The following is a 12,549-nucleotide window of genomic DNA, read 5'->3' as shown; positions in this document are numbered from 1 at the left end:
CAAACAACAGCCAAAAATATATATATATGTGTGTATATATATATATATATATATATATATATATATATATATATATATATAAAAAGATTAGCTGAAGGGAGGAAAGGTAAAGATTGCCAATTCTCACTGATGCCTTATAATTTCTAGACCACGGAGTCCATGGAACAGGTGAAGAATCCTTGGCACTCAGAGGTCTTTCTACTGGATTTGAAAATATGAAGCCACGCCCTTCTTTCTACGCAGTTTCCAGACTGGGGAAAACTCCAGATCAGGGCTGTACTGCTTGGAAAAGGCAAAACAGATTCAGTCAGTGCAAAAGCCAAGGAAAGCCCTTTAGGGCTCATGCAGGCACTGAATTTTAGGTGTGAAGAAAAATGCCTGGACAGAGAGGGAAAATCCCAGGAATTCTACAAAATGCACACACCCTTTTGCAGATAAGGTATGGGGAAAAAAAGGCATCATTTGTTCCCCGCAAGTTTGATTTCTCTCTCAGGTTTAAGGGACAGGGGTTTCTTTATTCAAGTCCATCCCCTCGAAACCATCAAAGTAGCTGCTTCTCTATTTTTAGGGAAATTAATCTAACCAGGATAATTACAGCAACCCGTACTGGAAATTGATGACTCATCAAAAAGCCAGGAAACAGAAAATGTTACTTTCTTAAAGGTACAGCAGGGAGACTCCATTTCCGGACACTGAGGTTGGTCTTTGCAAATTCAGCCGGGGGAAGCACAGTCTGTCTAACGTGCGTATTCCGCTTACTGAGCTCTACCTGGCCCAGTTTCCTGAGTCTTGCATGTGCAACTGTAATAAAAATAAATAAAAGAGAAATCGGTCTGCGAGGTACATACCGCGGGGCTCGTGGGGAGGGAGAGAAGACGCGAAGCCCTTCAAGAAGGCCGGTCACCCAGTGAGCCGGCACTCCCTAACTCAGCCCTTTGAAGATAGCACAGGAAGAGACTTTCTAGGCCACGGTGGGAGTGCAGAGAGCACTGGATTCTGAGTCCAAAGGACTGGATTTGAGGCCTGCCTCTGTGTTCCCAGCACTGTTTCCTTGTCTGTGCAATGAACACCACAAACACTTCCTCCACGACTGCTGGAAAGAATAGACAAGGTATCATGCAAAAAGGTGCCATGACACAGTGCAGTGACCCGGATGCATGCACCGTCTTGGTCCCCGTCGAATCTTCAACTGTAGGCATCCTCACATTTTCAAATCTCGTCTGAGGTCCTCCACGCCCATTTCTGGGACACAGGCATCCCCTACCTCCAAAACACGGGCTGCAGGGTACAGGCTCCCTTAAACAATTTCAATAAAGCCCTAAGCCAAGCTCGCCTGGGAGTTTTCTGCCTTCTCAGAGCATAATGCATTTTGTGATTATACACTGGTTTATATACGTGCTAGAGAGTAAATACTCTAAAATGCACCCAAGTGAAGTTCCTCATAAACGTCGCTTTTGTAATGTACTACGTAAGTATGCGTGCGTACGATGTGGTTCTTTTTAAAAAGCATACAGGCAAGGAATACAACATGAGTAACCTGAAGAAACATGAATTTTACCGGCAGGAAAGGTTTGGGAGGTGCAAATTCTTCTAAGACTAACATTAGCTATAAAAAATGCAGCATTTCAGTGCAATTCAATATTTTCTTTCATCAGAGGCTCAGAGCCTCCGCCCACAAGTCAAGAGGAATGTAATAAGCTGACTGTGTGTGTTACAACTGAAGCTCCTTCTGCAACCAGGACTCCGGGGGACAGAGCAAAGAGGTGGTCGTGGACTTGAGCGAAAATGGGACTTCCTGCACTTTCCCCCAGAATGCTGGTATCTCGGCTGGGAGGGCAACATTGCTCCCACCGTGGGCAGCGGCCACCTAAGCGCAACCACAAGCGAACAGCTGCAGGAGACAGGCGTGGAGTCGGGGGGCAGGGGGAGCTTCCAGGCCTCTCTCCCGGGGCCCAAAAAGCTGTCTGCCCTCCTTCTCCAAGGCCATCCCGGGGAACCACTGAAATCTTAAAATCCAACCTGCTCGACGTTGCTAGAATCTCCAAGTTAATGTCAAGTGGGGTGCTAAATCTCTATTTGCTAAGAGAAGGCAGAAGATCTGTACACAGCCTGACCAGCTGAGGAGGACGTACGTTTTTAACTTAAAAAAAAAAAAAAAGCTGAGAAATAATTCATTTATTTAACCCAGAAATGGCTATAATCTGAAACCCTGCAATCCTCTTCCACAGCAACTGTTTTGGCAAGCCCCCCAATGTTCCAACAAATAGTAAACTGTGCTTGCCATTTGTCTAAGGGACCTTGCATTAATAAACATGAAGAAGAGCACTTTACCTCCCACTCTCAATGACAGGACAAAACAAAGACCAGCTGTATTCATCAATGAGGCCTTGTTCTGCACATAAAGGCTAATTACATTTCGCTTCAAGCCTACACATGGAAAACTTTCCTGCTGCTGTACCCGCCACAGCCAGCCGGGCCGGTCCAGCTGACGCAGGCTGAGGGCTGCACCCAGTCAACGGGGGCTCCCGACGGCCTCGCTGCCTTTGACCTGCAGGCTTCGGTCCCAAGTGGGGGCGGGGATGGTCACCCCAGTGACATCTCCCAGGGACGGACAGGCGACGTGGGCTCTTCCAACCTCCTGTGGAGACGATGCCGTTCAGGCCCGTCTAATTTCAGAAAAGCACGCACCCGAGCCCAGGGCAAGCTTGTCGGGAACAGCTTCTACTCGTTGACAATAGAATAGCTTACAGCCATTAGTGACAGTGACCACAGCTGTCACCGTGCTGGGCGCTGCACACACACCTCCTCATTACTCTCCACAGCCACCCGGCGTCCTGACTACTATTATGCCCATTGTACAGGCGAGAAAAGAGAGTCACGGAGGTCAATTAGCTTATCCAGGGACACACAGAGGGTGAGCAGCGGACCCCGGCAATCCACTCAAAGCCCACCTTCCACAGTGCCTCCCCCGTCCCCTTCCTGCATTTTCTGTCAACACATTTTTTTAAAAGCCCTCCTTTCGAAGGGAGAAGATAACACTGTTTTGAAATGTTTTAAGACCATTTGTGAGATTTGCCCCTGGGGGGCTTATATTCGTAGGTATTAATGAAAAGCTGTCTAGTCTAAGACAGTATACGTCAGTCGGGCCGGAAGCAGATGGTAAAGTGACAGACCTTTCCCAGAAAGTGAAAGGGGGGAGGAATGCGGAGGGGGCAGCTCCGTGTGGGATGTCCAAGATCGAAGCGATTGTCTCCGAAGTTAAAAGAAAGTAGCGATTATTATCTCAGGCCATTCTCTACATTTTTTGTGGCTTACTTATTCTGGGAACCATTTACAGTAAGGGTTTGGCCCTAGGCTGCCCTGTGGTAGCCGTCCATCTATTTGGGAAATGCCGATCCCCATCCGAGCCTCAGTCCAGCCCCTGCGCCCACCATGCCCACCTGCCCTGGCAGATCCACCCGCCGGAACTTGGGGCTGGTCCTCCAGGAGATCGGCCTCACCGCCTGGTGTTTTCACAGATGGCTCTCCTCCTTTGCCTCTAGCAACGCCTCACCACGGCTCTTCCTTCGGCCTCAAACCCCTGGTCATCCCTTTCAGGAAGGCTTCCTCCAGTCCTTTCCTTTGGCTCCAGCGGGGTGGGGTCGTGTGCACTGGAGACCCGCCATCCCCGGCGCCAGCTCCCTCTCCCCCTGCCCCTCCCCTGGCCGGGGAGGGGAGGAGGGTAAGGTCAGGGGTTGCTGGCGCTGCCGGGATCCCCATCGCCTCCCAGAGGTCACAGCTCCTCTCCAGGTGGCCCCTTCAAACGGAGGTGGGGTGAGGCCCGGCCAGGGCTCGCTCAGGGTGCCCGGACCCCGCTGGTCTCCCTCGTCCCCGCTGTGTCCACGTTAAACTCTCTTCTGACCGACCTAGCTAGAGTGGGCTGTCTTCTGTGGACACCCTGACGGCACAGGTGCTGCGCTAACTAACGTCCCCTCCATCACAGCAGGGGTCACGCTGGCTCGCAACAGCTTTTCTCCCTCCCCACCCCGCCACCGAGCCTCCCCGAGGAGGCCTCCAGGAATGCTAGCGCCGCTGAGTGGCTCTGAGGTGTGCCCATGAGGCTCGCTCTCTCTCTGCGCCCACGTGCACGCCACACCTCTGCCTCCCCGCCTGTCCGTGGGGACAAGGACCTCCTGCTATGATCACAGGAGGGGACACACCCCGAGAGCACCCGTGGCCCCGTCAGCAGTTGGTAACAAGAGCCACAGCCCAGAGGCAAAGCATTTTACGTGACAGAAAAACTGACCCCCATGCTTTTTTATTCCATTCTCCGTTTACTCCAGTTCAGTGAAAATGAGCAAGTAACGTGTGGGTTTTCACTCATCTGGATTTGGAGGAAAAAGAAGCTTTCTGGACTCAAGACACACTGATGTGACGGGAAGCAGTCTAGAGACATTTCTCCCCGAGCCCCGTCCACCACTACCGCTTCTCGTCAAAGGCCGGCGGGCTCAGAGTTCAAGGAGAGGTCTTGGGGCAGGAGTCCCGGCCTCTGGTGCTCCCCTGGGTAGCCCTGCTGACGCAGGTGACCCGAGATTTAATGATCTTACCTGTCAGATGACAGAGCCGGCGGCTTAGGAACAGCCCAGGGTCCCTGCGTCTATAGATGGTAACTTAGGACAAGACTGAAGACTGAAAATCAGCCCGACATCTCAAGGCACCTCTGACCCCTCCCAGGAAGCAGGATGACCTGGGAGCAGGTGACTGAGCTCTTTGCTGGCTGAGGGACGGGAATCATCCCCAAGCATCACCCTGGCCCCGAGCACAGTGAGGCAGGGAGAGGGTGGGCACAGGGACAAGATGTCCCCTCCTCCCTCCCTCTGTCTCCCAGGCACTCCTGGCCGCCACGTGCCCTCCCTAGAGACCTACAGCCGTGAGCTGGGGAAGGTTAAGTCCTTCCTAGACGGCTGTTCTCGGTGCCGTTGCTGCCTCAACCCCCAAGGCAAACCAGTTACGTGGACACAAATTTTCTGTGTGGCTTTTTAGAAGGCCAAGAAGGAAGTAAGAAGTTGTGACTCTCAGCCAGGGCCCAGTACTTAGCCATCATGTGACAGGCGGCATTCCTGGCTGTCAACTCCCAATAGTCTCTGCAAATGCTTGGTGTCACCAGGCAGTAGGTACACCTCACCCCCCCACCCACCCCGTGCACGCAGGGAACACGGCGGGAGACACTGGCTTCTGGAAGTTGAGCTTTGGTGACAGTCTCTGAGCAGCGGCTTTTGAAATGGTTTTTGCCTGAGATCCACAGGAAGAACTACATTTTATGCTGTGGCTCAATAACTCTGTACTTTCAGATTTACACACGAAACAATGCCTAACTTTACCGTGTGCCACGAGCCATGACATTTTCTATTCTATTCCATTATTTTGTTTTATATTCTATTTATTACCCAACTAGCCAGTCGCCACTCGCTAAAGTGACTTCGCGATTGTGACCCAGTTTGAAAACCATGGGCTTAGACGGGCTTAGAGGTTGGGTTCACAAAAGTTTTTTTTAAGTGTATAATAAAGCCAACTTTGGTCGACTGTAGATATGCAAGATGTATCTATGCCTTTTAGAAAGAGGTGTGGTTTAACAAAAAAAAAATTAACAGAAACTAATGAAATAATCCAATTTACCACCCCCAAAGTCATCATGAATTTTGTCAGCAAGTAAGATGAGGTGGATAAGAGTGAATGAATCAGGGAACTAGCACAGCAACTTCAGATCAAAGTCTTTTAGAAAAGAAATGCTATAAACTTCAGGCTAGAGCTATGTATCAGACTAAAACATTATAATTTAAAAAAATCGAATTTACTGAGAAAAACAACCTACATAGTAGAATAAAGTCCAGGCGGAAATAGTAGAAAAACAAGGATGACACGCGGGCAGAAGAGGGAACCCGCACACGGACACCGAGGAACCCCAGGGTGACAGCAGCTGGCGTGGTGCCTCGGAGGGTACGTCTTGGGAGGTGATGAACTCTCAGGCTGTGGGCTCAGAGGGGAGGGCGGAGACGCGCGCCTGCCGGCCCACTGACAGTGATGCCCGGGCTCGGAAGCGTTAATACCAGAACCGCCAGTTTTCAAAGCGCGATGTTAACGGTCACGGGACCTTAGAACCGGCTCTTTCTGTACTACCTGAAGTCTCATTTCAGCACGCCGAGATGGGACAGTGATCTGGCGGGGTCCCCCGGGATTAGACATGCCAACAAGTCAGCTGGAGTCGCCAAGACGGACCAGGATGTTTTAGTCTTTGCGCAGAAGATCTCTGCTCGTGATCAAAACTGGTTCTGACCACCAGACCCGGGTAGCTGGGCTCTCAAGATCTCGAGCTGCTAAACAACCCAGAGCAAAGGTCAAGGGCCGCCCTACTGCCCCTCAACGTGCCCTGAGAGCAGCTGGCCCAGCAGCGACCTCAAAGGCCAAGGGCAAAGGTGATGGGACTGAGGGATGCCGAGTACCAGGGCCCCACCACATGGAGCAGGTGCCGGGGAGGAGGGCGACGCTGCTCAGAGCCACCTCCCCACTCGCCAGCGCCCACTGAGGCCCGGTGTGAGCACAGCAGGAGGTGCTTCTCACTGGAGACACAGCTGTCAGGGCTGGGGTGGGGTGGGCGTTGGGGACGCATGGCTTTCTGGGGGAGGTGGGACAGGAAAAAGTTGCTCGGACTCTAGCCTGGTGTTGTCAGGGGATGATCTGTTGCTCCTTCATCTTTCTTGATTTAAGTCAACGTTATTTCGTGCTTCCCGGTGTTCCGCATGGAGGGTAGGCTAGCCACAGCGTACCCGCAGTGCATCACTGATTTCCTCCCCACAAGACCCTTGTGTGATACACCTGCCCAAAGATACACGCCCCCTCTGGGTGTGTCCGCACTCGGACGCCCAGCACCATAAGGTGGGATTTGAACAAATACACCTGTGTGGGAGTGAAGGCACAGGTAAAAGGTGATGCTACTGGCACAGACCAAGCTCCACAAAATGTCCCAAGTATCACATCTTCTCTACACTGACTCTCTTTCAAACTTTCTTAGACAAAGGCACAGTGGTGGCCAGGCTTCACAATAATTAAGGAAAAAAGTTTCAGTTGGAAGGCTTGTTCTGAGAGCACCAGATAGAGCTTACTGTCACGTCTTGGGTTTTAAACTGATGCAAGCAAGTCATGGGAACGACACCCTGCTCCTTACAGCAGCTCAGAGGCCGAACATCTTCGAAATCCCGTACCGCTTTGCAAAGTCAATAAACAGGAGGGTGAAGCAGGGGAATCTTTCATGGATTAGCCAAATCGGGTGACACCTGACCAAATGCATGCCAATGGAGGGAGCCGGGCAGAGACTTACTTGGCGGTAATTTCTTCATCATATTTGGTTTTCAGGTCAAATAATTCTGCTCGAGTTTTTTCCAGCGCTGAAAGGCAGAGGACATAAAACCATAACATACTAATTATTCACATTAAGTCAGAAAGAAAAAGTACACATGTAATACATTCTCATTTCAAAGGAGGCAAAGATTACAAAAGTATACACAGCATGGAACAGAAAAATCCCCTTCCACTGCCACCTCACCTCATCCCATGCGCCTCTTCTGAGATAACCACTGTTACTAGTTTATTGTGTAAGTTTCTTGCTTTTAAATAAACTTCACTATTTAAAAAATATTTCCACACCTAACTGCAAATATATTTAAGTGTATGTGTGTGTGTATACATGTATTTCACACCCCTCCCCCTTCATAAATAGGATGATACAAAAATCTTCTGAGATTTGCCCTTTGCCCTTAGCAGACATATGGAAATCTCTCCATGCTGGGACAACTTAGCTGTTGTACAGGGCTTGCCACATGCCCGGGGAGTCAGGACACCTAGAAAGGAAGGTGCTGGGTAAAGAGCATGGCTGTTTCACCTTCAGATAAATCTCACTCAGCTGGCCTCCCAAGAGTCGATTTACATTCACGTCAATACTAAGAGTGTGACTATTTTCCTATACTTTCACCGACATTGTAAATTATCAATTAAAAAAACATTCGGCAGTCTGACAGGCAAAACAATCTTTTACTGATTTAATTAGCATTTCCCTGCCTGTTCAAAATTAACACTTTTTCTTATGTGTCTTGGCCGCGTGTGTGTCTTCCGCACACCGCCCGTCTCCACCCTCAGCCCACTGCTCTCCTGGGCGGTTGTCTGTCTTTTGACCTGTAGGTGAGCTTTTTATTCTCCGGGTATTATTTGACTGTGAATTTGTTATGATTACTTTCTCCCACTCTGTCACTTGTGTTTTTTTAAAACTTGGACTCTGATGTCTTCTGATTTTTTCCCCACATTTGAATTAAATATATAGTGCCATTTCTCTTTCAGAACAAAAAGAAGAAAGGCAGGAAGAAGTTCAAAGAAGCGATAAAAACTTAAGCACAACCTGTTTTGGCATCTGAAGTTTTAAAGGTCTGCTGTTACTGTTCTCCTTAACTTCACAGGGTAGAAATAAGGGTTTTTTTTGCCCTCATTATTGTTCCAAATGAGATGTCAGCCCTTGACAGTTTGGTGATTTAGACTTGTTTGTTGGAAAAAGAGCAGGAAGAAAGGATGGCTTGTGGCAGTGATGCAAATGGGATTCAGAGCCTCCCACCTCAACGACTCAGTGTGGGTGACTCATGCAGTCGAGGTGGGGAGCTGTGGAGGAGGGGGTCTGAGGCACGCTGGGGCGAAGGCTCCCTCCCTCCTCCAGGCTCACCACGGCGGCGGCGGTGACAGGTGTCAGAGGGGACCTGGAGGGACTGGGAGGTGGCGCAAACCTGCCCTAGGTCAGCCCGGCCTGTAGCAGCTTGACCGGCAGGCAGAATAGCACACCTGTTTGCAGAGTCTGGACTTTATGTTCGGCTTCTTCCAGCTTTGAGGTGGTGGACATCTGGGTCTCCTGCAGTTTTCTGAAAAGGAAGAGGAAGAAGCCAGATTGGTCATCTTGTTTAGCAACTCACACATCTTGTGTGTTCTGGAGCCACGCCGATGAGCCATCTTCGCACGGCTGGTGAGAGGCTCACGGCCGGTTACAACTCGTAATGCCAGGAGCCCTGATGCCTTGCTCTTTAACACCCAGACTTTGTACCCGCACATCACACGAGGGGAGGTGTATTTCCTGTAGGACTTGACGTGAGGCAACTGATCTAGAAGGTTATCCTAAATGTAGCTTGTTCTTGAAATGCCAGATATTTTAAAAAAAAAAAAAAAAAAAAAAAAAAAAAAGGAAGAAAAATCATCACCATGCACTCATTGTTTCCTGAAGTTAGCCCAAGAAGAATGATACATTTACATTTTGCTGACACGATGAAGGAATTTGTTGGAATAAAGGATGTACTGAAGAGATTCGACAGCTGTTCCGTTTCTGTTGGAATGGAATGCAAATGCAACTCTAATACCTAATGGGGACATGCGGAATGTCTGCAGCCACATTCCACGTATTTATATTTCCCATGATCTCCAAATGAATTCCCTGGTCAATAAATAGCATTCCTTCCTCCTCGTCGGCAGAAAAATCTCTAAAAATAAGTTTATTATTTTTACATCATATGAATATAACACATGCTCTCATAAAGAAGAAACCTGGGAATACGGAAAAGTAGAAATGGCACAGTTAAAAAAGGCACCCAAATTTATGGAAATCTATGGAAAAGCACTGCTTGCGCTTGCACATATTTCAATTATAAAACTAATAAATGCTCTGCATTAAAAAAAAAAAAACCACCACCACAAATACTATAAGAGCACGGAAGGTAAAATGTCCTTTCCCTTGGGCTCCACCGGCACTCCTCAAAGTTCTTTTGTAGCTCTCTAGAATTTTTCTTTACTTTTTTTTTTAATACAATAAAGGGCTTCCTCGTTTTTTTTTTCTTTTTTTTAAATAAATTTATTTATTTATTTTATTTTTGGCTGCGTTGGGTCTTTGTTGGGGCGTGCGGGCTTTTTCTAGTTGTGGAGAGCTCTTTGTTGCGGTGTGCGGGCTTCTCACTGCAGTGGCTTCTTTTGTTGCGGAGCACAGGCTCCAGGTGCGTGGGCTTCAGTAGCTGTGGCTCGTGGGCTCAGTGGCTGTGGCTCGCGGGCTCTAGAGCGCAGGCTCAGTAGTTGTGGCGCACGGGCTTAGTTGCTCCGCGGCATGTGGGATCTTCCTGGATCAGGGCTCGAACCCGTGTTCCCTGCATTGGCAGGTGGATTCTTAACCACTGCGCCACCAGGGAAGTCCTAGAATTTTTCTATACGTATAGAAATACAATGTAATATGTAACATACTGTAGCATAATATAAACTCAGATGTGATGTATTATAGTGTAATAAACACTCCCCGCCCCTTTCTTTTAGTACTAAAGGGATCAGAGCACACATGGTATCCTGCAGCTAGCTTTTTCACTTATCTCCGTACTGTGGAAATGTTCTACCCCAGCATATATAGTTCGTCCTCATTCTTATTAAACAACTGACTTAACCAAGCCTCTATGGACATTTAGATGGTTTATCACCCCTTTCTACTAAACAATTCCACAATGATCGTCACAGGTACTGGTGCATAATTCTGACAATGAATCTGTTGGATAAAATTCTAGCAGAGGAACTACAGTGGTGAAAGGGTATGTGCAACTGTTTTTGTTGTTTTGATAGATATTGAGAAACTTTCCAACAAAAAGCCTCACCAGTTTAAACTCTTGCCAACAGCATTCGAGAGTGTTCTGCTGTGCCAACACTGGATAAAATTAAACTTAGTTTCACTCTGGAGTAAAGCTGAGAATTTCTCTTTGTATGAACTGTCTGCTCAACTCCTTTACCCATTTTTTGCAGCGCTGGGTTTTTTTCTTATTAATTTGTAAGAGTTCTTTGTTTATAAAGAAAATTAGCCCTTTTTCTTATGTGGTGCAAATATTTCTTCCCAGATTTTTGATGGTTTAAAAATGTTGTCCACTGTTACTTGTTTTCAAAAGTCTGTGTGAAATTTTAGGCAGCTGTATTTATATAACTTTTCTTTTATGTTTAGAAAGATCTCTCGATTCCAAAATTATTAAAAACAAAGTAAACGCGCACGTTTTCTTCCAATATGTACATGATTTAATTATTAATACTTAAATCCAAATCTGTTTCAATTTTTTGGTGTAAAGAATGAGATAAAGATCTAGCTTCATCCCCCACCCCCAGTGGTCAGTTATTTGCATCTTTTAATATAATCAATCCTTTTACCTGGTTTGAAAAATCAACTTAATAATATTAAATTCCTATAGAAATTTATTTCCCTACTTTTGTAACGCATGAGTTTGCTCTCTGCAGATGTAATCACGCTGTCTATAATTCAGTATCACGCGTTTTTCACTTCGCATTATGCTGGACACATTTCTGGTATAACTGCAAATTCAACAAAACTATTATTTTATAATGGCTGTATAACGTTCCCGTTAGGGGTGGACACTTCTATGCACCCATTTCCTGTTGGCAAGGCATTTCAATGGCTTGCATTCCCCCCTCCCCTCCGTTATCAGTGATGTGGTGAGAAATCTCTTTGGGCACAGAGTGCTTTCCTAGGAGACATAGTTAGTGCCAGTTCCACATCTGCTGGGTCAAGAACCCACATCTGCTGGGTCACAGAACCCCGACTCTGTGGGGCTCACTTTCTTCCCAGGGGCTGTACCCAGCCCTGCTCTCCCAGCAGCGTAGATGCGACATCCCCTGTAGATCTGGGCTTGGCCCCGAGGGACTGGCTTTGGTCCTGCAGTGAGGGCTTTGGGAGGCCAAGTCTGAGCGCAAAGGGAGGCCAGGGCCATAGCGGTGGGTCAGGCTCTGCCCCCACCTCGGGGTACCTCGCTGGGAGAGTGTGGGCAGGTTCCTAATCTGTAAAATGAGATGGTCTGCTCCGCAGGTCTATCCTGGGCACTTGCTGAGACAACATCTCGAGAGGGCCTGGCAGTGAGTGTAGCGGGCATTCTTCTTCTTTTCTAAATGAAGCCAGTTTAACGGTGGCCCAGAGAGGCCTTGGTGATGCCCGAGATCTCCACGGAGCCTGCCTCATGGAAGTCCGAGCAGCTGCATTCCAAGTCCACGGGAAACACCCACAAAACCCCACCGCGGGGCCTGCCTCTTAACTTGTAACCAGACTTTTAGCGCCTCTCATTAATGGACTCACGTTTCTTCATGACAGGCTTAGATTTTTAAACCTTAGCTTCACCAGAGTTCTGAGAGACCTGACTTAACGCAGTTTGAATTGGTAAGTTCGACACTCCTATGGTTTTTATAAGAAATCTAACTTTCATTAAGTCATCACACTAGTGAAAAAGCAACTCATTATTTGTGGCAAAGTTTTGGGGGAAGCAGGCCCGTGGAAACCTAACACTCACAGCCCTTGGATGGTGCATTAAGATATTTTACTGATACTAACTCCTTGGTGTATGAAGCACTGTGAGGTAATGAAACGAGGCAAGAGACAAAAAAAATTAAAAAAAAAAAAGATATTGTGTGTGTGTGTGTGTGTGAGAGAGAGAGAGAGAGAGAGAGAGAGAGAGAGAGAGAGAG

The 12,549-nt window shown here is 47.9% G+C and overlaps 1 protein-coding gene across 1 annotated transcript in view; it reads right to left on the bottom strand.

The window, feature by feature from the left end:
• The window catches only part of CUX1 (cut like homeobox 1), a 368,097-nt gene that overhangs the window by 126,043 nt on the left and 229,505 nt on the right, over positions 1-12,549 (bottom strand). The window contains exons 7-8 of the mRNA XM_024745460.1: positions 8,857-8,933; positions 7,355-7,421 (exon numbers count right to left, since the gene is read on the bottom strand). Coding sequence (XP_024601228.1) covers positions 7,355-7,421; positions 8,857-8,933 — 144 coding nt within the window. The remainder of the gene's footprint in view (positions 1-7,354; positions 7,422-8,856; positions 8,934-12,549) is intronic.

Source organism: Neophocaena asiaeorientalis, unplaced genomic scaffold, assembly GCF_003031525.2.
Source record: "Neophocaena asiaeorientalis asiaeorientalis breed wild unplaced genomic scaffold, Neophocaena_asiaeorientalis_V1.1 scaffold461, whole genome shotgun sequence".
NCBI lineage: Eukaryota > Metazoa > Chordata > Mammalia > Artiodactyla > Phocoenidae > Neophocaena > Neophocaena asiaeorientalis.
Note: the sequence above shows the minus strand (reverse complement) of the source record. Positions and strands in the feature narration are given on the sequence as shown.